The 25,416-nt window shown below is 41.9% G+C and overlaps 1 protein-coding gene across 6 annotated transcripts in view; it reads right to left on the bottom strand.

Annotated features, from left to right (window-relative positions):
* Nucleotides 1–141: 141 nt before the first annotated feature.
* LOC115224713 (replication factor C subunit 5) overlaps nucleotides 142–25,416 on the bottom strand; it is a 27,708-nt gene continuing 2,433 nt past the window's right edge. For 5 of the 6 annotated variants that reach the window (XM_029795572.2, XM_036513522.1, XM_036513524.1 and 2 more), the window contains 10 exons: nucleotides 22,584–22,648; nucleotides 20,565–20,701; nucleotides 18,119–18,198; nucleotides 16,465–16,538; nucleotides 13,734–13,893; nucleotides 9,067–9,148; nucleotides 6,754–6,883; nucleotides 3,701–3,778; nucleotides 2,611–2,665; nucleotides 142–470 (listed from right to left, as the gene is read on the bottom strand). In XM_029795572.2, coding sequence (XP_029651432.1) covers nucleotides 368–470; nucleotides 2,611–2,665; nucleotides 3,701–3,778; nucleotides 6,754–6,883; nucleotides 9,067–9,148; nucleotides 13,734–13,893; nucleotides 16,465–16,538; nucleotides 18,119–18,198; nucleotides 20,565–20,701; nucleotides 22,584–22,648 — 964 coding nt within the window. In that variant the 3' untranslated portion in view covers nucleotides 142–367. Of the gene's footprint in view, nucleotides 471–2,610; nucleotides 2,666–3,700; nucleotides 3,779–6,753; nucleotides 6,884–9,066; nucleotides 9,149–13,733; nucleotides 13,894–16,464; nucleotides 16,539–18,118; nucleotides 18,199–20,564; nucleotides 20,702–22,583; nucleotides 22,649–23,745; nucleotides 23,782–25,416 lie in introns of those variants that run through there. The other variant, XM_036513525.1, reaches the window with a different exon arrangement.

The raw sequence follows: 25,416 nt of genomic DNA, 5'->3' as shown, positions 1-25,416 counted from the left end.
CAACATACAAATTTATAACAAAAATTCATTTATTTTATATTAAAAACAAAAATAACTTTTACAGTGGTGAGGACTACAAAAATAAAATTTCTTTATGCCATAAAAATGTTTCCATTTTTTAAAGCATTTTTGGAGTTTTTTCCCCCCTTTCTGTAATTAATTTTACAGATTTCAAATAAAAATGTTTACAACATTATTATTTCATGTTCCTTCTTCTTTATTACACTGTCCTTGGTGACATTGCTTTATTCATAACATTTGGCCCTCGGTCATCTTGGGACATTTAATGAAAGAAAAAATAACAATTTGTAAGTCCCTGATATCAGTGCAGTTCGCAGAGATTGGAGTGTGATTAGAACACCAGACCCTAGGCAGCAGCTTCTTCTACTATGGTATCTCGGACCACTTGGAAAGCAGAAACTACAGATCCCAGCTGAATCCTCTCATTGGTTCCTGACATCAAACGATACCTACAAAATAAAGGTGACAAAAATCGTGTAAAAACAAAAATCAACAATTCTCCACATCTACTCTCAAACCCAATATACACAAAAGGCGCAGGAGTGGCTGTGTGGTAAGTAGCTTGCTAACCAACCACATGGTTCCGGGTTCAGTCCCACTGCGTGGCATCTTGGGCAAGTGTCTTCTGCTATAGCCCCGGGCCGACCAATGCCTTGTGAGTGGATTTGGTAGACGAAAACTGAAAGAAGCCTGTCGTATATATGTATATATATATGTGTGTGTGTGTCTGTGTGTCTGTGTTTGTCCCCCTAGCATTGTTTGACAACCGATGCTGGTGTGTTTACGTCCCCGTCACTTAGCGGTTCGGCAAAAGAGACGGATAGAATAAGTACTGGGCTTACAAAGTCCCGGGGTCGATTTGCTCGACTAAAGGCGGTGCTCCAGCATGGCCGCAGTCAAATGACTGAAACAAGTAAAAGAGTAAAAAGAGTATCTAGATTTGATTTTTTTTTTTTTTTAGTTTTCCTCTGAACTTTGAGAATTATAAAAACTAGGTGTTTTTTTTTTCGTAAATAATAGGCTTAGATACAAGTATAGCTATACATTAAAAAGCATCATTCAAGCATGGTCGATGCCAGTGCTGCCTCAGTGGCACGTAAAAAGCACCCACCACTCTTGGAATGGTTGACATTAGGAAGGGCATCCAGCTGTAGAAACCTTGCCAGTCTTCAGTCAAACCGTCCAACCCATGCCAGCGTGGAAAGCAGACGTTAAAATAATTCTACTCAGCAGGGGAGGCAACTCTGGACATGTTTCGGTGATAGGGTGACAGACTCACTCGAAGTTTTCATCAGCTCCTTGTATATACCTATGCTGGAGCCATTCTGTGAAGTGGTTGGTATTAGATAAGGTATCCAACTGAAGAAACCACGTCAAAGCAAACAATTGAAGCCTGGTGCAGCTCTCCGGCCTTGCCAGCCCCTGTTAGACCAATCAACAGATGCTAGCAGAGGAAATGGACATTAAATGATTTCACCACACTTTCGAATGTCACATTTTCTTTATCATCCTCTTACACCACATGGATGGACGAGCCTCTATGCAGCTAGAACTCCGACAGCAAACCTGACCATCTTAAAGATACATTAGACAATGTGGTCCCTGATATAAAAAAGAAACGACAGGGACACTTAGAGCTGAAAACCCCTGTGACCATAAGATCTACAGATCATCTCTTGTACACCTGTCAACTAGTGGCTAATTGATTTACCATATCAACATCAGGGACTTAGCACATCTCAACGTATTACTGGTATCTCTTGACTGTCAGGGTCAATTCACAGTCAAAGTTATCTCCCTTGGTAAAGAAATCTATCCCGAGTTCTCTCCCCTGCAATATGATGTCCTAAAGCTGATTCCAACCAGTTCGAAAGAATTAATCACTATACGAAGGGGCTCTCAACCAGGGGCCATATGACCAAGGCGGGGGTGGGGGGATAATCCTTTCTATTATAGGCAGAAGGCCTGAAATTTGGGGGAGGATAGGCAATTAAATCGACTCCCCCAGTACACAACTGGTACTTAATTTATCGAGGTAAAGTCAACCTCGGTGGAATTTGAACTCGGAACGATTCTGCCAGCTCGCTGCCTTAATACAATCCCTAATAATATTTATCATATCCTTTACTTGTTTCACTCATTCGACTGCGGCCATGCTGGGGCACTGCTTCGAAGAATTTCCAGTCCAATGAATCAATTACAATACTCATTTTTTTTTTTTTAAATATAGCTTGGTATTTACTCGATCCATTTTCTTTGACATAAACATACCAACACCAGTTTTTAATGGGGTGGGGGGAGACACAAAGACACACATACAGGGTTGGCCAAAAGTCACCTGACAGTAAATATATATACACACACATATACGACAGGCTTCTTACACTCTCCCTCTACCAAATCCACCCACAAGGAATTGGTTGGCTAAGGCTAGAGCAGCAAGATAGAACTGGAAAGCATGAGGTCAGAAAGAAAACGTCTTCACCACACAATCACCCCTGCACCAATAAAAACGTGAAGCTTGAAACAATCAGCTAACGAAGTCCCCTGTTTGTATCTTTGATAATTATTGAAGGTAAATCTACTTACTCAGTCTCAGCCATTTTATCAAGCAAATGGATACGGATTTTCACTGGGAAATCAACTGAAAAGAAATTCAAAAACATATATTATAATAATAATATATATATATATATATATATATATATAAAGCTGAAGTTGTCTGTGTATGGCAGGTTTGGTAGCCTTCAACTAACACTATCTCCTCCGAGACCCTGCAGCGCAACTTGACCAAAATTGAGAGTATGATAGAAGAAGGCTTGCTCTTCCTTCCGTAGAAGAAAAAATTCAAATCGGACCATGTTAACACCAAAAATTATTTACATCAAAAAGGTGCTTTTTTTCTATGAAAATCCCTATTTTTACGATTTTTTGACTGCTGTGTCGCCATTTTTCAGTGTATTTCAACCAGAAAAATGTTCACTTAAAGAGAATAACAAGCTACATAATGCAAAATTTTTACTTTTCAAAAATTCCAATTCTAAAGGGTCGAAAAGAAAACAAGCCCGAGCAACGCTGGGCTATACTGCTAGTAATAATAATAATAATAATAATAATGATGATGATGATATTTGAGGAAGATGTGCTGCTATTTCTAGCAAGCCAAATATCTAAAGATGCAGTCAGCTTTGTTAAATGTAAAGAAATAAAATATTCAATGATAAAAATGGGGAAAATATAAAATAATTGGGGGGAAGCACTCCGTCGGTTACGACGACGAGGGTTCCGGTTGATCCGAATCAACGGAACAGCCTGCTCGTGAAATTAACGTGTAAGTGGCTGAGCACTCCACAGACACGTGTACCCTTAACGTAGTTCTCGGGGATATTCAGCGTGACACAGAGAGTGACAAGGCCGGCCCTTTGAAATACAGGTACAACAGATACAGGAAGTAAGAGTGAGAGAAAGTTGTGGTGAAAGAGTACAGCAGGGATCACCACCATCCCCTGCCAGAGCCTCGTGGAGCTTTAGGTGTTTTCGCTCAATAAACACTCACAACGCCCGGTCTGGGAATAGAAACCGCGATCCTATGACCGTGAGTCCGCTGCCCTAACCACTGGTCCATTGCACTTCCACATTAAATAATAATAAAAATGAAAGAAAATGAGATGATTCTTACTTCGATGTACGTAAACATGAACTTCGGTGAGAATGTCTTGGAGAGCCAAACCCTTGGCAGACTTCAACTGGAGAATATCTACAGCAATGTCAAGGAAAATCTTTATATATAAAAGTGAGGTTGTGTGCTGTCTGTCTCCTACGATTTAGATTCCTAACTACTCCCACATTTTGGGGTGCAGTTTAACCAAAACCGGGTATCTTATAGTCGTGATTCATATCGAGCCCTTCTGGGTATTAGCGCGCGTCTACGATGAGTCTACGATTTAAAAAAAAATTTACCATCAATTTCCCCATTTTTAATGCATTTTTGGCATATATAAGGGAAGTAACTCTCTAAAAATTTATTATTAAATCTGAGAACGTAAAAAGCTACAGTAACACCCCCCCCTTTGTGGTTAGCCATATTGAGATGGATATTATACTTTACATCTCTAAAAATGCTTTATAGTTATTTCCCTTACAAACCCGAGCAACGCCGGGCGATACTGCTAATTAGGTAATAATTAGAGAAAACTCGTTAATTATTATCTTTCATTGTCTACTTGTTTCGGTCACTGGACTGTGGCACAACCCTGAAGGGTTTTATTCAATCAAAATCGCACCTCCAAACCCACTGTCTATTTTTAGGTACTTATTTTATCAGTCATTTTTACTGAACTGCAAAGTGACAGAGATGCAAACGATACAACACTGGTTGTTCAAATAGTGGCGGGAGGACAAACACCCATATTTTATCGAACTCTTTTGCCGAATTGCTAAGTGACAGAGATGCAAATACAACACTGGTGAGAGGACAAACATACACACACACATATATATATATCATCATCATCATCATCGTTTGACGTCCGCTTTCCATGCTAGCATGGGTTGGACGGTTCAACTGGGGTCTGGGGAGCCCGAAGGCTGCACCAGGCCAGTCAGATCTGGCAGTGTTTCTACAGCTGGATGCCCTTCCTAATGCCAACCACTCCGAGATTGTAGTGGGTGATTTTATGTGCCACCGACACAGGTGCCAGACGATTAATAAATAAAACATGCATATATACATACATATATGTACGTACCTACCTCTACATGTATATATACATGCATATATGAGTACAGGACACCAAAAAAACGTCAAACACAATGTGAAACGAAAACATAGACACAAAACCAAGGAAATTGACATTTTTCTTAAACAACAAAAAAATAGAGTACAGGACAAATAACACAAGGAAAATTCCCCTTCTTCAGTTGCCATGGTTTCATCTAATCTGCGTTTCGAAGGTGAAGGCGAGACACGACTTCGTTGAAACATTCCTTCCCGCGAAAAGCAAATTAAATAAAATTTGAGATTTTTTTGCGGGGGGGTAAAAATGGTAACAAAAAAACAAGACAGTAACAACAGTACAAAATATAAAGAGTAAAAGACAGGACAAGGAGAATAAGAGTAACACAGACAAGAAGGGCTGTTAAGCCGAACGGGATAAAATATTACAAACGCTATTTTTGAGAACGGGGAAGGAGCCACAGAAAATGCCGTCTACACGCTTTCATTAGAATAGTGTTGGCAGTGACTTCGAAGTTCCAGTCAGTTAAGCCATCACAGTCCGATGATGGCTTAGCTAGCTGAAACTACGAAGTCACACGCTCGACCTTTATTCTCTAGAAAAACGCTGCCGCCGTGGTGATCTCATTCTCGCCCACAACATCATAAGCGGAAAGTGTAACCTCTCGAAAGAGCTGTTCTTCACTCCTGCTCCAGAGCGTCGGCTGTGGGGTCATTCCGAAAAGCTCTACCTGCGACGATTTCATCTCAATCGAAGGAGAGGAGCTTTCTCCGTCCGGGTTTCGGATCCGTGGAATAAGTTGCCAGACGAGATGGTGAAGATGCCGACGACCGCTTTGTTCAAAGCCTCCCTTGACCTCAAGTGGCCTGAACTCTTTACATGAACACCACCCTGTACTTAACTCCATGTCTCCCTACATGGCCTTGCTTTTTGCTTTTGAGCCAAATTAACTAACTAACTAACTAACTAATATTCTTGTAAGGGAATAATAAACTTTGACACTACAAAACTAGGGAGTAGCACTTGAGACTAATGTGAAATTATATAACTGAACCTAAAAACAACATGTCTGTGTATCATCATCATCGTCATCATTTAACATCTGTGGCACGAGTTGGACAGTTCCATCAGGATAATATTTGGCCCACATACAGCGAGGACGACATTCCAAGGATTGGAGCAGTTTGAATGGGAAACAATACCCCACTCACCATATTCCCCAGACATTTCCCCATCTGAATATCGTTTATTCCGCAGTCTTCAAAATCATTTACTCTTTACTCTTTTACTTGTTTCAGTCATTTGACTGCGGCCATGCTGGAGCACCGCCTTTAGGCGAGCAAATCAACACCGGGACTTATTCTTTGTAAGCCCAGTACTTATTCTATCGGTCTCTTTTGCCGAACCGCTAAGTGATGGGGACATAAACACACCAGCATCGGTTGTCGAGCAATGCTAGGGGGACAAACACAGACACATATACATATATATATACACGACAGGCTTCTTTCAGTTTCCGTCTACCAAATTCACTCACAAGGCATTGGTTGGCCCGGGGCTATAGCAGAAGACACTTGCCCAAGATGCCACGCAGTGGGACTGAACCCGGAACCATGTGGTTGGTTAGCAAGCTACTTACCACACAGCCACTCCTGTGTCATTTGGATGGAAAAAATATGAATTCTGTAGACAAGGTCAGAACAATACTGGAGGAGCATTTTCTTATCATGGACAAGTGTATTTTGGAAGAGGGGCCTTGCAAGTCTACGAGATAAATGGAAGAACATTGCAGAAAATGAAAGAGATGCCCTTCCTAACACCAACCACTTTACAGGGTGTACTGGGTACATTTTACGTGGCACCAGCATCAGTGCTTTATAAGGAGTACCTTGGTTTTACAATGTTAATACAAAACACTCAAACTCACACACACAACTACACAAAACCACAGATACAGCCACACACATGCACTTTTACACATACCAAGTAAGGATACTTTTATAAGCTTCTGTGAAACTTGAGTTTAGCAGCCACTGGACAATATTTTCAATGTCTTTACGGAGAGGATGTCCAACACATAAATAAACATTATCTTCTGTCACTTCATCAAAAGCCATTGAAGCACTCTGAAAAATAATAATAATAATAGCAATGATTTCTATTATAGGCACAAGATCTGAAATTTTAGGGGGCTGTGACTAGCTGATTTCATTGACCCCAGTGAGTAACTGGTACTTAATTAATTGGCGGCGAGCTGGCAGAAACGTTAGCACACCGGGCGAAATGCTTAGCGGTATTTCGTCTGCTGTTACGTTCTGAGTTCAAATTTCGCCGAGGTCGACTTTGCCTTTCATGCTTTCGCGGTCGATTAAATAAGTACCAGTTATGCACTGGGGTCGGTGTAATCGACTTAATCCATTTGTCTGTCCTTGTTTGTTCCTTCTGTGTTTAGCCCCTTGTGGGTAGTAAAGAAATAGGTACTTATTTAATTGACCCCAAAAGGATGAAAAGCAAAGTCGATCTTGGCAGAATCTGAACTCAGAATGTAGTGGCAGGCGAAATACCGCTAAGCATATCACCCACCATGCTAACAATTCTGCCAGCTCACTGCCTTAAAAAGAAAAAAAAAAAAGTAATAATAATAACCCTTTCTACTAAAGGCACAAGGCCTGAAATTTGGAGAGAGGGGGGAGGGCGAGTTGATTACATTTACCCCAGTGTTTCACTGGTACTAAATTAATCCCTTAACATTTAAGCCGGTCATATCCAGCCCAGTTAATCCACCTGTTTTATGTCCAAACTAGCCATGTCCAGCTTCTCGCACCCATCATACAATGTCATTGTAAAATTAACATAGGCATAGGCATGGCTGTGTGGTAAATAACTTGCTTACGAACCACATGGTTCTGGGTTCAGTCCCACTGTGTGGCACCTTGGGCAAGTGTCTTCTACTATAGCCTCAGGCCAACCAAAGCCTTGTGAGTGGATTTGCTGGACGGAAACTGAAAGAAGCCTGTCGTATATATATATATATATATATATATTATGCCACGTGGGTGGCACGTAAAAAGCACCCACTACACTCACGGAGTGGTTGGCGTTAGGAAGGGCATCCAGCTGTAGAAACATTGCCAAATTAGACTGGAGCCTGGTGCAGCCTTCTGGCTTCCCAGAACCCCGGTCGAACCGTCCAACCCATGCTAGCATGGAGAACGGACGTTAAACGACAATGATGATGATGATGATTATATATGTGTGTGTGTGTGTGTGGTGTGTGTGTGTGTATGTGTATATGTTTGTGTGTCTGTGTTTGTCCCCCCAACATCGCTTGACAACCGATGCTGGTGTGTTTACATCCCCGTAACTCAGCGGTTCAGCAAAAGAGACCGATAGAATAAGTCGTTAGAGTGTGGCCATGCTGGGGCACCGCTTTGAAGGCTTACAAAGAATAAGTCCTGGGGTCGATTTGCTCGACTAAAGGCGGTGCTCCAGCATGGCCACGGTCACATGAGTGAAACAAGTAAAAGAGTAAACCTGTCACTGAAATCTCAAAGCTATGAGATAATGTACGATTAATTAATGACAATATGAAACAATTGACAGAGAAAGCTGAATACAAAAGGTTTAAAATCTTCCAACCAGAATTTCAAGATTTATATTCCAAACACCAGCTTTATAACAACAAAATTACTGTATAAGGAACCCTTTTTTTCTCTCAAAAATTAGGTTTAAAAATATGGGAGTTTCTTATACATGGATAGTATCATAATCCCTTACAAAACCTTTTTTCCAAATTTGAAGCCCCAAAAATTAGGGGGTTCTTTATACATGTTAAAATACGTGTTTCTTTACTACCCACAAGGGGCTAAACATAGAGGGGACAAACAAGGACAGACAAACGGATTAAGTCGATTATATCGACCCCAGTGCGAAACTGGTACTTTATTTATCGACCCCGGCGGAATTTGAACTTACAACGTAACGACAGATGAAATACCGCTAAGCACTTCACCCAGCAAGATAACGTGTCTGCCAGCTCGCTGCCGATGGCAGAATATACGGTATATTACTAAATTCTTCATTATTTTCAAAATTAAATGGAATAAAATTAGGGGATGGAAACAGAAATACGGTAAAAAGAAAAAAAGGGTCAACGTTGTTGCCTCCCTTGGTAAACATTTGTGGGGAGGGGTACAAGACGGATCCCAGTAAAGTTTGGAGTAAATTTACCAAAGCTACCAATGAAGGGGTTTAATGTACAAGTTGCCATGCTGGAGCATAGTCAGCCTGTTGAGACATTACCACTTACCTGAAGTATGTTGAGAGAACGCCTCATATCACCGCATGCCAAGGTAACAATAGCTTTCATGCCATCCTGGGTCACATTCACCCTACAAACACAAAACAACAATCGCAGTTATGTTAACAACTAGAGAAATATTTGTGGCTTTTTTTTTTGTTTTTTGATGGCAGGGGAAGTGGAGTGGCTGTGTGCTTGGTTCAAGTCCTACTTGTCTATGAGTGTGTGTGTGTGTGAGTGTGTGTGTGTATGGCTGTATGGGGAAAGGCGTGGTAGCTAGAAGACCTATAAATATAACAGCTAACATTCAAGGTGTTGCTTTACCTAACTTCCACTATGACTCAACCAGAAGCTAAGTACCAACAAGCATGGCTCTACATGATCTTTCAATCCATTAGAAATAGCAACCAAATCTCCCTAACACCATATACTACTGGCTTAAAAAAAGAAGGTCATACTGGATAATGTAGTCCTAGAAAACGCAAGGTTTAGTGCTTGGGGATATTCAGCTCACCCTTGTGGGTAGTAAAGAAACACATATTTTAACATGTATAAAGAACCCCCTAATTTTTGGGGCTTCAAATTTTGAAAAAAGGTTTTGTAAGGGATTATAATACTATCCATGTATATGAAACTCCCATATTTGTTGAGGTCAATTTCCAGCAACACATTGCCTCCTTGAGCAAGATACTTTATTTCACATTGCTCCAATCCACTCAGTTAGTACCCATAATTCAATGGGGCCAGTTTTGTCACACTTTGTCATGCTGAATATCCCTAAGGACTACATTAAGGGTATGTGTGTAAAGGCGGCGAGGAGCTGGCAGAACCGTTAGCACACCGGGCGAAATGCGTAGCCGTATTTCATCTGCCGTTACATTCTGAGTTCAAATTCCGCCGAGGTCGACTATGCCTTTCATCTTTTCGGGGTCGATAAATAAAGTACCAGTTATGCACTGGGGTCGATGTAATCAACTTAATCCCTTTGTCTGTCCTTGTTTGTCCCCTCTATGTTTAGCCCCTTGTGGGCAATAAAGAAATAAGAAATAAGTGTGGGGTGGGACTATCACAGCCTGAACACCTTTCGTTGCAAATCTAGTTAAGGCTTCAGCTGTTCCCTACCTGGGACCTTGAAAGTCCCCAGCGATACAAGAGCTGTGTCCCAAAATAAAAAATTTAAAAAAAGGCCGCAATGCAAAATGCAGAATTAATTACTCCCTTATATATACTTACTAATTGAGAGATAAAACTGGGGAAACAATTTGCTGTTAATTAATAAAACCAGTAAGGTAGCAAGCTGAGAGAGTCGTTAGCACGCCAGGTAAAATGCTTAGCAGCATTTCATCTGTCTTCATGTTCTGAGGTTGACTTTGCCTCTCAATTGTTATGGGGTTGACAAGATAAATACCAGTGGAGAACTGGGATCAATGTAATTGACTTAGCCCCATCACAAAATTGCTGGCCTTGTGCCAAAATTTGAAACCAATAAATAAAACCAGCTTATCGAGGAGACAGGTGTTTCAAAAGTCAGTGAGGAGTGTCCGTGGGGAAATTTGTTTAAATATAAAGTGTCCTTAACAGGGAAAAGGTTGGGAGCCCCTGGAATACTTCATAAAGAATGAACTGAGATTAAACAACAACAACAACCATCAGAAGTTATCTTTGATCATAGATTGGTTCAATCATAGCCAGCCTAGGGCTAAATAACTGTCACCACTACCACTGCTGTTGCTCAGGGTGATAGTATCTGTGAAGGGTCCCAGTTGAGGGTCAAAGAACAGAGATGGTCTTTTGGTTAGGGTACAGAGGACTTGTAGGAGGGCTGGCTTCTAGATATGGGGTCAGAGATCCATTGGTGAGTGGACATGTCCTGATGTCACTTGAACTAGTTTCTCTGCCTAAGAATTAACCCTTTACTGTTCGCATTATTCTACCAAAATTAAGGTTTTTTCATCCACATTACCCTGAACTAATCAGGCATTAATCTTGTGGCTTTGAGATTTTGATGAGGTAGCTGTTAATTTTTAAAACGATATTGTAGGGTTGGTGTGAGAAACCAGATCTGGCCATTTTGAACATAAAACAAGCAGAATACTTATGGCCGGTTTAAATGCTAAAGGGTTAAACAAGCCCCGTGTTTCAAGATTAAGCTGAAGGGAATAGAAATCCAACAGAATGAACTATAAATAAACAGGCAGAAGCTAACTGGGAACCACTGTTGCGTATTTCCTGACAAAAATCATGAATCTTTAGACTTTAGCATGGAGGTCCATGATTGATGGCACCTGTGAAATAGGTTGGCACACAAAGAGAGGGAGAACATCAGATATGGCTAAACATTACACTGACAAACATAAACATACACACACACACAGGTCAGGCCTGTCAGGTGTGGGGGCATGCAGTGTTGCAGTGTGTTACTGCATTCACCATATGTCAGTATATAGCCAGGTATATTCCTGGGTGACCAGCTGAGCAGGGTCCCAGTCAGTCCCCCATCTCCACAAGATATCTCCTCATCTACTGTGCCATGTGACATGTATTTCTGTCTCCCTCTTTATTGTGTTTCCAAGTGGCTCAATGGCGAGGATTCCAGTTCATCTGATCCATGGAACAGCCTGCTTGTGAAATTAATATGCAAGGGACTGAGCACTCCACATTACACACATACCTATTTCTTTACTACCCACAAGGGGCTAAACACAAAGGGAACAAACAAAGACAGATAAAGGGATTAAGTCAATTACATCGACCCCAGTGCGTAACTGGTACTTAATTTATCGACCCCAAAAGGATGAAAGGCATAGTCGACCTCGGCGGAATTTGAACTCAGAACGTAATGGCAGATGAAATACGGCTATGCATTTCGCCCGGCGTGCTAACATTTCTGCCAGCTCCTCGCCGCCTTTACACACATACACACATACCCTTAATGTAGTCCTTAGGGATATTCAGTGTGACAAAACTGGCCCCTTTGAATTATGGGTACTACTGAGTGGATTGGAGCAATGTGAAATAAAGTATCTTGCTCAAGGAGGTAATGTGTTGCTGGCAATTGACCTCAAACCAGCTAGATTCTCAGTGATGAGAACACGATAAGCAGGGTCTTACTCAAAAAAAAAATATCAAGCAACATAGTCAAATGGTCTGAGCTGGAATTCCCGAATCATAAAAGGAATAGGATGCATCCCTGTTTCTGAGTCAAGTTGTTGGTTGGATGCAAAATCTGACCAATAGTTACCCATAATCCTGCAAAACATCCTAGCACCAAAAGAGTTCTGGCAGCTCCTAAAGGCCCTGGACAGTGTCCAAGTCTCACAACTATAGAGTAGGACAGAGAGAGACCAGAAGGTAAATATACTAGGAGTTACATACAACAAAGGGGTGCTGAAAAGTTCCTGGTTTTAAGGTTATTGCGAAATGCCTAGTTGGAGGTCCAAACGTCCATGTTCTCTTACAGGGCTTAGAAAAACTGAAGGACCATTGCAAGAAGTGTGTGAATCTGAGTGGAGGGGAATATATTTAATAAAACCATTATTAACTGATCCTCCAGTATTTTCTTTCAGCCAATATCAGGAACTTTTCAGCAACCCCTTGTGTGTGTGTGTGTGTGTGTGTGTGTGTGTGTGTGTATATATATATATATATATATATATATATATACATACATATATATATACACACACACGCAGATATATACATGTGTGGAGGTGCAATGGGCCAGTGGTTAGGGCATTGTGAGTGTTTATTGAGCGAAAACACCTAAAGCTCCATGAGGCTCCGGCACGGAGTGGTGGTGATCCCTGCTGTACTCTTTCGCCACAACTTTCTCTCCCTCTTTCTTCTGTTGGCCTGTGCCCGCTTAGCCAGCGGGGTGGCGTCATTTGAAGGCTAAAACAATGCGAACGCATTGTGACCAGCGATGTGTAGCAACATCTGATAGCCTGGTCGGTCACGCATGCTGATATATACATGTCTACACAAGGGAGTGCGGAAAAGTTTCTGGTTTCCAGGGTATTGCGAAAGGTTTGGTGGAGGCCCAACCTCTCAAGGTCTTTTACAGGGCTTAGAAAAACTGAAGGACCGCTGTGATAGCTGTGTGAATCTGCAAGGGGACTATTACTCTTTTACTTGTTTCAGACATTTGACTGCGGCCATGCTGGAGCACCACCTTTAGTCGAGCAAATCGACCCCGGGACTTATTCTTTGTAAGCCCAGTACTTATTCTATCGGTCTCTTTTGCCGAACCGCTAAGTGACGGGGACGTAAACACACCAGCATCGGTTGTCAAGCAATGCTAGGGGGACAAACACAGACACACAAACATATACATACACATACATATATACGACAGGCTTCTTTCAGTTTCCGTCTACCAAATCCACTCACAAGGCTTTGGTCGGCCCGAGGCTATAGCAGAAGACACTTGCCCAAGGTGCCACGCAGTGGGACTGAACCCAGAACCATGTGGTTGGTAGGCAAGCTACTTACCACACAGCCACTCCTGCGCTATGTTGAATAAAATCATAATTAACTGACCCTCCTGTGTTTTCTTTAACCTAAAGCCAGGAACTTTTCAAGCCCTGCCTCATGCAACGAACAAGATGGCAAAGAAAGCAAAACAAGACACAAACAGACAAAGACATATGAGTAAGAATGCCATGTTGGTTTTTTACCCTTCTTGTTTGATGACGTGTTCCAACCGTGGCAACATTTGGTCTGTGGAAAGCGGAGCAAACCGGAAGCGTGTACAACGTGACTGCAATGCTGGAATAATCTTGGACAGGTAGTTACAGATGATGCAGAATCTTGTGTTCTCTGTGAATTTCTCAATAACTGAAGGGAGAAAATAGAAGAAAACCTATTTCTTTATTACCCACAAGGGGCTAAACATAGAGGGGACAAACAAGGACAGACATAGGTATTAAGTCGATTACATCGACCCCAGTGTGTAACTGGTACTTAATTTATCGACCCCGAAAGGATGAAAGGCAAAGTCGACCTCAGTGGAATTTGAACTCACAACGTAACGGCAGACGAAATACCTATTTCTTTACTACCCACAAGGGGCTAAACACAGAGGGGACAAACAAGGACAGACATAGGTATTAAGTCGATTACATCGACCCCAGTGTGTAACTGGTACTTAATTTATCGACCCCGAAAGGATGAAAGGCAAAGTCGACCTCGGTGGAATTTGAACTCACAACGTAACGGCAGACGAAATACCGCAAAGCATTTCGCTCGGCGCGCTAACGTTTCTGCCAGCTTGCTGCCTTAATAGAAATAGAAGAGAAAATAGAAGAAAACCGATTTAAAGTTTCATGGATTGAGTAAAGAAGAATTAAAAGATGAACCGGGGAGAGACAGGGAAGGGTCAGTGAAATCTAAGAACAACACATCACAGAATAAATTCAAACTGGCAACTCTCCTTCCATCTCTCTCTCTCTCTTCATTAATGGGTATGGTTGTATGCGAGGGCATACATTCTTATATTAGTTTCGGTCATTTGACTGCGACCAAGCTGGAGCACTGCCGTGAAGGGATTTAGTATAACAAATCAACCACAGGACTTTGTTTTTTTTTTCTTTTCAGCCTACTACTTCATTCTGTTGGTCTCTTTTGCCAAACCGCTAAGTTACAGGGACGTAAACACACCAACACCAGTTGTCAAGCGGTGATGAGGGAATAAACACAAACACACACACATATATATATCATCATCATCATCATCATTTAACGTCCGCTTTCCATGCTAGCATGGGTTGGACGGTTCAACTGGGGTCTGGGGAGCCTGAAGGCTGCACCAGGCCAGTCAGATCTGGCAGTGTTTCTACAGCTGGATGCCCTTCCTAATGCCAACCACTCCGAGAGTGTAGTGGGTGATTTTATGTGCCACCGACACAGGTGCCAGACGGCCACGCTCGGATGGTGTTTTTATGTGCCACCGACACAGATGAGGCTGGCGAACGGCCACGATCGGATGGTGTTTGTTACGTGCCCACAGCACGGAGGCCAGTCAATGCGGTACTGGCCAAGGCCACGTTCCGATGGTTTTCTTATATATATATATATGACTGGCTTCTTTCAGTTTCCATCTACCAAAGCCACTCACAAGGCCTTGGTCAGCCCGAGGCTACAGAAGAAGACACTTACCCAAGGTGCCACACAGTGGGATTGAACCCGGAACAATGTGGTTAGGGAGCAAGCTTTTTACCACATAGCCATACCTGCACCCATACTGTAAGTATGTATAATATTATAAATATATACGTACGTATGTGTCTCTATCTATCTATATACATACATATATCATCATCGTTTTTATGTCCACTTTCCATGCTGGAAATGAGCTTTTGAGGAAAGCACATAACATAAAGTGGGCTCAGGCTGCCTGGCTGACAACAGATGCCACTCCTACAGTGGTCAAGTTAGTTAATAGCAGGCAACAAGAGTATGATTGAATGAGAAAATATCTGAGTTAATTAAAAGCTACATAGGACTGACCAATTTATTCTAAGAACATTTACTTGTTTCAGTCATTGTACTGTGGTCATGCTGGAGCACTACCTAAAAGGATTCAGTCAGTCAAATGTACCCTAGGACTTCTTTTAAAGTCTGGTATTTTGTCCATCATTCTTTTCCCCTGAACCACAAAGTTACAGGGATGTAAACAAACAAACTCTGGTTAGACACAAACACTAACATATATATGCTGGCATTTGTGAATGAATGTCTGGACGCATAGTAGGTCCCTATGAGTCTAAGCTTGGCTTTGGTTTTCCAAACACAACCTATCACTCCTAGTCCACAGAAGTAGGAGATGTAGTGTTATCACCATCATTGTTTAACCCTTTCGCTACCAACCCGGCTCTGGCTCTAAGTACAAATGTCTAATTTTCATAAGTTTTGGATGAAAATCTTCTACCAAACTTAGACACAATTTATGTTCCTAAAACTAGCTTCAATGATCACTAAGTTATTTTACTAAATTCTTTGTTATATTTAAAGTAATTGAAAGAAAAACAGAGCATCTCAAAATAAATACAGTAATGAAAGGGTTAACCCTTTAGTGTTCAGATTAATCTGTTAAATGTAATACTTTTTCACCCAAATTGTTTTGAATTAATCATGCAATATCTTATAGCTTTGAAGTTTCAATGGTGTGATAGTTTATTCTTAGAATGTCAATGTAGGTTGGGTGTGAGAGGCTAGATATGGCCAGTTTGAATGTAAAACATGTAGAATATTTGGGCCGGATATGGCCAGTTTAAACACTAAAGGGTTAAAGTCTGCCTTCCATGCTGGCATGGGTGGAATGATTCGACAGGATTTATACAGCTGAACGCCCTTCCTAACACCAACCACCCAGCAGGGTGGACTGTTAGTAAATATTTGGTAACTTACCTCTCCTAAGTGCGTTCTGAGCATCCCGCGTCATGGCATCTGCTTCATCCAAAATGACCAACTTAAAGCCTGACCTGTAACAAGAACAGAAATAAAACAAAATTTTTTTTTTCAATCAGTGAAAATATGTTTGGAAAACATTTTTATTTACGCTTTTACTTGTTTCAGTTATTTGACTGCGGCCATGCTGGAGCACCACCTTTGGTTGAGCAAATCAACCCCGGACTTATTCTTTGTAAGCTCAGTACTTATTCTATCGGTCTCTTTTGCCGAACCGCTAGGTAACGGGGACATAAACACACCAGCATCGGTTGTCAAGCGATGTTGGTGGGGGACAAACACAGACACATAAACATATACACACACATACATATATATATATATATACATATATACGACGGGCTTCTTTCAGTTTCCGTCTACCAAATCCACTCACAAGGCTTTGGTCGGCCCGAGGCTATGGTAGAAGACACTTGCCCAAGATGCCACGCAGTGGGACTGAACCCGAAACCATGTGGTTGGTAAACAAGCTACTTACCACACAGCCACTAAAACAAAAAATTTTTTTTGTTTTAGTTTCTTCCTCAAGTCATACCAACTCATAAGGGCCGATTTCCTGGTTTCCATAGAGTATAAATTTCTCACTTGAACAGGAAGCTGTGTGTCACAGGACGACTCATTTTTGCCAGCTAAGGGAACTGGAGAAACATGAAATGAAGTGTTTTGCTCAAGAATACAATGCATTGCCTGATCCAGATCTAAACAAATACATGATGGGCTTCTTTCAGTTTCCATCTACCAAATCCACTCACAAGGCTTTGGTCAGTCCGAGGCTATAGTAGAAGCCATTTGGCCAAGGTGCCATGAAGTGGGACTGAACCTGGAACCATGTGGTTGAGAAGCAAGCTTCTTACAACACATCCACACCTTTACCTATATAAGTGGGAAATATGATAGTTGTGGTCAAAATCAAAATCGATCAACATCAATGGAAATTGTAGCTGTGATAGCAGTGCTGGTGGCACGTAAGAGAACCATCCGAACGTGGCCGTTGACAGCTCCGCCCGACTGGCCTCCATGCCGGTGGCATATAAAAAGCACCATCCGTTCGTGGCCGTTGCCAGCCTCGCCTGGCACCTGTGCTGGTGGCACGTAAAAAGCACCATCCGATTATGGCCGTTGCCAGCCTCGCCTGGCCCCCGTGCCGGTGGCACGTAAAAAGCACCATCCGAATCGTAGCCGAAGCCAGTGCCGCCTCGACTGGCTTCCATAAAATGCACCAATCCGACCGTGGCCGATGCCAGCCTTGCCTGGCACCAGTGCAGGTGGCACGTAAAAAGCACCCACTACACTCACGGAGTGGTTGGCATTAGGAAGGGCATCCAGCTGTAGAAACACTGCCAGATAAGACCGGAGCCTGGTGCAACCTTCTGGCTTCCCAGATCCCCGGTCGAACTGTCCAACCCATGCTAGCATGGAAAGCAGACGCTAAACGATGATGATGATGATGATGTGGTCAATGAAGAAAGTAGACGTGATACCAATAGTAATTGGTGCACTTGGAAATATCATCACTCAACTACCAACATGGCTGAAAAACAACAACAACCACCACCAACAACAACAACAAACCACCACAAAAGAAGCAACATACTTGAAAATTGTTCTCGTACTGGCAAAACTTAGAATATTTTCTCGCACAATTCCGATACCACGGTCATCAGAGGCATTCAACTGCAAATACAACAAAACATACAATAATGACCAGCTGGAGCCACGAACGGAAACGGAACAAGACAATTCGAATTACTTAAAGCTGATCGGAAAATAAGGAGGTGAAGAAGTTGTTTAAGATGCAGTACCTAAAATGAAATTCAAAACTCGAGGAATTGTTTATCTTGATTACATTAATATCAAAATAGTATTAGAGATAGAAACACCCACAACTTCATCAACTCCAAACGATATTAACTCAACCAAGCCATAAAATATTAAATATTATATTGACTATTTCTATTCTCACCAACAACAACACTGAACACATTTTTGATCACCTTGTGTCTAACACACGTGGACATGCCTACAAAGTCAGAAAACAGCACAGCTCCCATGACTTTCGGAAACATTTTTTCACGCTCAGAGTTGCTGAAGCATGGAATAAACTGCCTGCGTCAGTTGTTGACTGCCATGACACTGCATCCTTTAAGGCCCTCATGCTTTCCGAAATCTGCCGAAACTACACCTGATTGTCCCCCTTCAATACACATGTGTGTATGTCATGACTCATGCACTGTTCTTTTCCTGACACTTGTACATTACCCTATGTACTATACATACACTTTAGATGAGTTGTAGTGCACCTCAGCACTGTACACAATGTTTTATTATTATTATAATCCCCAAATTTTCTATATTACGGATTACACGTGTTTCATGAAGGTACGTATAGAATTAAGACACAAAAGTCTCATTAACCCTTTAGTGTTCAGATTATTCTATCAAACATAATGCTTATTGATTCCCATTGATTTGAATTAATCATGCATTATATCATATCTTCAAGATCTTGATGGTGTAATTACCTAATGTAGAATAACATTGTAGGGTAGGTGTGAGAGCCTGGATCTGGTCAGTTTGAACATAAAACAGATTAAATATTTTGGCCAGATATGGCTGGTTTAAATACTAAAGGGTTAATTGGGAGTGCATAAACATAATGAGTTTTTGAATGAGACTTTTGTGTCGTAATTCCATACGTACCTTCATGAAACACGTGTAGTCCGTAATATGGAACATTTTGGGATTAGGAATAGAAATAGTGAGTATGATACTCTTTTACTCGTTTCAGTCATTTGACTGTGGCCATGCTGCAGCACCGCCTTTAGTCGAGCAAATCGACCCCGGGACTTATTCTTTGTAAGCCCAGTACTTATTCTATCGGTCTCTTTTGCCGAACTGCTAAGTGACGGGGACGTAAACACACCAGCATCGGTTGTCAAGCAATGTTAGGGGTACAAACACAGACACACACATACATTACATATGACAGGCTTCTTTCAGTTTCCGTCTACCAAATCCACTCACAAGGCATTGGTCCGCCCGGGGCTATAGTAGAAGACACTTGCCCAAGGTGCCATGCAGTGGGACTGAACCCAGAAACATGTGGTTGGTTAGCAAGCTACTTACCACACAGCCACTCCTGCGCCTATATTTAATATTTTATGGCTTGGTTGAGTTAATACCATTTGGAGTTGTGGATGTTTCTATCTCTAACACTATTTTAATATATATGCATTAAAATGTCGCTAGAAGCTAGGATCACCAAGCATAGATTGGTATATTTCGGTCATATTATGCGGAGAAAATCCCTAGAGAATGACATCATGCTTGGAATGGTCAGTGGCAAGAGAGGAAGAGGCCGACCAAGAACCCGCTGGCTTGACACCATCAAGGGTGATACCGGAATGGACATAGCCAATCTGAAAGAAGCGGCCCAGGATAGAACTGACTGGAGGACACTGATCCATTGAGTAACTGAGAGTCGACTTTGACTGAGCGGATAGATATATATATATATACGGAATGGTCAGTGGCAAGAGAGGAAGAGGCCGACCAAGAACCCGCTGGCTTGACACCATCAAGAGTGATACCGGAATGGACATAGCCAATCTGAAAGAAGCGGCCCAGGATAGAACTGACTGGAGGACACTGATCCAACGAGTGACCGAGAGTCGACTTTGACTGAGCGGATAGATATATATATATATACGGAATGGTCAGTGGCAAGAGAGGAAGAGGCCGATCAAGAACCCGCTGGCTTGACACCATCAAGAGTGATACCGGAATGGACATAGCCAATCTGAAAGAAGCGGCCCAGGATAGAACTGACTGGAGGACACTGATCCAACGAGTGACCGAGAGTCGACTTCGACTGACCGGATATAGAGAGAGAGAGAAAATATTGAGAGGAATTCAATTTAATATTTTTAATTAGAATATTCTCATTCCTGTGGCACTGGAATTGATATCCCCTAATTATTATAATTATAAGATTACATTAATATGTGAAGGCTTGTGGCCCAGTGAAATATATGACTTGCCTCAAGGACCATTGAATTGAACTCCTTAGGGGAATAAATCTGTTTGGCAACTGCAAGGATGGTGCTGGTTTTTCCTGTACCAGGAGGACCATAGAAAAGTAAATGGGGCAGACGGTCTTCACTGACGAATTTCTTGACTGAAAAAAATAATAAATAAATAAAAAAAGAAGCCAAATTAAATGGGGTTTTTTTAAATTAAACGATAATACATTACTAATGAACTGCTATAATCAAATAAATAATTAACATAAGCCTATGTGCTGCGACAACTGAAAAACAATAGTGTTTAGTATTGCACATTCTGCAGGTTAAAATATTTGGGTTGTCTCCCTTGCCTTTCTTGCCCCCTCATTATGCTAAAGACATTGAGCTGTACCTGGTGGTCATGCTGGAGCTGAGGAGTTTTCAGGAATATGGAATTACACCTTTGTCACTACTACTCCCAGATGTGCTCTGGCCCAGGGTGGGAGTACTTGTCAAGGGCCACAGTTATGGGTCAAGTAGCAGATGACTGTCCTTTGGTTAAGGACTACAAGACATGGAGGATGGTTGGTCCCTAAGTCTATTGAATAGACCTCAGTATGTTTTTTTTTAAAACCTGGTACTTATTCTATCAGTCTCTTTTGCCGAACTGCTAAGTTACGAGGACGTAAATAGACCAACAGCAGTTGTCAATCGGTAGTGGGGGACAAACACAGACACAGATACAAATACACACACACGAGGGAGCTTGCTTCCTAGCTACATGGTTTCGGGTTCAGTCCCACTGCGTGGCACTTTGGGTACGTGTCTTCCACTATAGCCCCGAGCTGACCGGAGCTTTGAGATTGAATTCGGTAGGTGGTAGTTACTGCCGTGTGTGTATAGCTGCTCAGTGCCTCTCCGAAAGAGAGAGAGGGGACAGGCTTCTTCCAGTTTCTGCCCATTCAATCCATTCACAAGGCTTTGGTAGATTGAACCTGGAATCACATGGTTGGGAAACAAACTTCTAACCCCACGGCCACGCCCACATCTACAGTTTCACTTGGCTTGAGAAGTCTTCTCAAGCACAGCATCTCGCCAAAAGGTCTCGGTCCCTCGTCATTGCCTCTGTGAGGCCCAACATTCGAAAATCAGCAAAATTCTAGTTAAAATGTTAGGTGACGATGATAACGGTCAAGGTCGGGGCTGGCCAACCTGATGCCTGCAGACTTATATCTTGCAGCCCACTCAATACTTTCTTGAAATGGGTTTATTTAAACAAGCATTTAAAAATTTTTATCAATTTAGGTGCAGGAGTGGCTGTGTGGTAAGTAGCTTGCTTACCAACCACATGGTTCCGGGTTCAGTCCCACTGCGTGGCATCTTGGGCAAGTGTCTTCTATTATAGCTTCGGGCCAACCAAAGCATTGTGAGTGGATTTGGTAGACGGAAACTGAAAGAAGCCCATCGTATATATGTATATGTGTGCGTGTATGTCTGTGTTTGTCCCCCTAGCATTGCTTGACAAACATATTTGAACTAACCTAAAGTTTGGTTATTTCTCATCACTGCAACTACTACTACTACTACGTACGAGGTGTGATCGATAAGTATCTGGACTGTTGCCATAGTAACGAAGCTAAAGCACACAGAGTGAAGTCACTTGGGAAAAAATTGACCTTGAACTCTGCTGTGCAAATGCATTGAGTTTTGAAGTTCTAGCTCGCTTCTGCTGTTTATAGCAGTGCTTGGAAGGAAGGTGTGTAGCGTGTGATCGCTGCATTGACCATTCTTTTTTTTTTGTGGCACCATCACTGACAGGGTCACCAAGTACCTTGCAAGACAAAAATGTGACAGGCTTCTTTCAGTTTCCATCAACCAAATCCACAGATAAGGATTTGGTCAGCCTCAAACAACAGAAGACATATGACCAATGTGTTAAGCAAAGGATTTGAACCCCAAACCACTTGGACATTATTTTCCAAAACCAGTTGAAAGAAAAGGAGTGTATTTCAACAGAAAAATGGTAAGACAAGGGTTAAGGAAAGCAGCACTTACTTGTATTAACAATATCATTATGAGAAATCAATTCCTCAAGGTTTTGGGGTCGGTATTTTTCAATCCTGAAGAAAGAAAGAAAAAGAAATACATCAATAAACCAATGAAAGGTTTCCAAACATTTCTCTCACCTTATAATAATATAATGAAATTATTGTATACAGTGCTCAGGTGCATCACAACTTGTCAGAAAGTGCGTATAAGGTGTATGCAGTAATGTACAAATGTCTGGAAAGTGAACAGTGTATGAGTCAGATACATACTTGCGTGTATATGGAGGGGAGAAAATCTGGTGTAGTGTTGGCGAATCTCAGGAAGCATGGAAGTTTTGAAGGGTGCAGTGCTCCGACAACTAACAACTGATGCCGGCAGTTTGTTCCATGCTTCAGCAACTCTCAGCGCGAAAAAATGTTTCCGAAAGTCATGGGAGCTGTGCTGTTTTCTGACTTTGTAAACATGTCCACGGGTGTTAGACAGACGGACTCAGGAAGTATGGAAGTTTTGAAGGATGCAGTGCTCCAACAACTAACAACCGATGTCGGCAGTTTGTTCCATGCTTCAGCAACTCTCAGCGTGAAAAAATGTTTCCTAAAGTCATGGGAGCTGTGCTGTTTTCTGACTTTGTAAATATGTCCATGGGTGTTAGATGGGTGGAGTTTGAAAAGGTGCTCAGAGTTATTGTTTGTACGATGGTTGATAATTTTATGGGTGTCTGCCAAGTCAGCTGCCAGACGTCGGAGTTTCAATGTGTCCATGCCCAGGGAAGTAAGGCGTTCAGGTGTGTACATAAGAGGGGTTGTGAGAGTAAGAGAGAGAGAGCATATGCATGGACATGTGTGTGTGTGAGTGTGTGCATGAGAGTGAGTGAGAGTGTGAGTACAAACATGCGAACGTTCTGAAGGTTGTTTGGTCCTACATTCAAATCACCAACTTTTTGAGAAAGTGAAGAATGCCTCGACCAATTCATTTCAGTTTCCATCAACCAAATCCACAGATAAGGATTTGGTCAGCCTCAAACAACAGAAGACATGTGACCAATGCGTTAAGCAAAGGGTTTGAACCCCAAACCACTTGGACATTATTTTCCAAAACCAGTTGAAAGAAAAGGAGTGTATTTCAACAAAAAAATGGTAAGACAAGGGTTAAGGAAAGCAGCACTTACTTGTATTAACAATATCGTTATGAGAAATCAATTCCTCAGATCCAAGTAAAACTAAGTGCTTCATTAGTATACACTAATAACTAATACAAGCATGACCGTGTGTTTAAGAAGTTCATTCCACAACTAATTGGCTTCAGGTTGAATCCCACTGCATGGAACATCAACATTTCGTTATTTTATTCTTTTACTGGTTTCAATCATTTGACTGCAGCCATGCTGGAGCACCGCCATAACTTATTCTTTGTAATCAGCACCAGGCCTTATTCTTTGTAAGCCTAATACTTATTCTACTGGTCTCTTTTTGCCAAACCATTAAGTTACAAGGGACATAAACCCACACAAATACATACATATACGACGGGCTTCTTTCAGTTTCCATCTACCAAATTCATTCACAAGGCTTTGGTCGGCCTGAGGCTATACCAGAAGACACTTGCCCAAGGTGCCACGCAGTGGGACTGAACCTGAAAAAGTATAGTTTTACTGACTCTGACTCCAGCTACCCCTTACTTGTTTCCGACTCCGAATCCACAGCCCTGCCTCAAAGGGATGAAAGGTAAACTTAATCTCAACGATATTTGAACTCAAAGCATAGAAGTCTCTCCAATGTTCGAATAACTCTGCTGAACTGCTGCCATAATGTGTCATCAATATAGACAAGTCATGATCAAACTGTGACCCATGGCACATTATGAATGGAACACCTAACGAAATTACCTTGGAACTCTTTTAGTAGCCTGGCAACCTGATGATAAGCCACGACTCGTGTGACCCACTTCTCAAAAAAAGTTGCCTATTCTTGATATAGACAAAGGAGATTAGTGTAAATCTCGCCTCTGTCTTTAATTGGAAGCTACCCGTTCTAACTGGCCTTGTATCAACCCTGGTGTGTCCCAAAGTTCACTTTTGTCCCCTACACTCTTTTTGTTGTGGTTTTGATTCTTGGACTGGGTAATGCGTTGTGTTCTTGAGCAAAACCCTTCATTCCACTTGCTTCAGTTCACTCACCTAGCAAAAATAAGTAAAATGGTGAAGTCACAACAGGCCTGACGAACTGGCAATGGATGGTGGATCTGGCTACAGCACAATCAGAAAGGAACTTGGATTGATGGGTCATAGACCTACCTAGGTGTTGGGTTTTATCGTTTAACATTCTAGCTACTCGTCAACAGCCTACATGCTGTTATCCCTAAAAAAGCCCACCTCTATTGCAGATGATATCACTCTGTTCCTGTTTAATCATACGTATCTAAGCAAGCATTGCCCACATACAACTTAAACCCTTTCACACCTGCACTGATGTCATGAACAGCCCTCAAAATCAATGTCCAATGTGGAGATCATGCCAACGTTCACAATATCGGAACCCACCCCTCGACACTTCAATAATATGCAGCTAGGACCCTGCAAGGTTACCATCACTGAGGACCCCTTTCCTGGTGATTGCATATCTTCATTACAGGACAAAGACTGGCCTCCCTCTTCAAGGTCAGAAACCCTTAACTTTCAGCCCAAACCTACAAACCTTCTACAAAGCTCAAATAGAACTTTAGCATTGGTGACAGCTCACACAACTGGGGCGATGCAACTACTAACATATGCACTTAAATTCCAAACTACAAGGAAAAGGGGTCACCCGATTAATTGGTATGAAGTTGCTTCTTAACAGAC

This window comes from Octopus sinensis, linkage group LG26 (assembly GCF_006345805.1).
Source record: "Octopus sinensis linkage group LG26, ASM634580v1, whole genome shotgun sequence".
Taxonomy (NCBI): Eukaryota; Metazoa; Mollusca; class Cephalopoda; order Octopoda; family Octopodidae; genus Octopus; species Octopus sinensis.
This window is presented reverse-complemented; position numbering and strand designations above follow the sequence as displayed.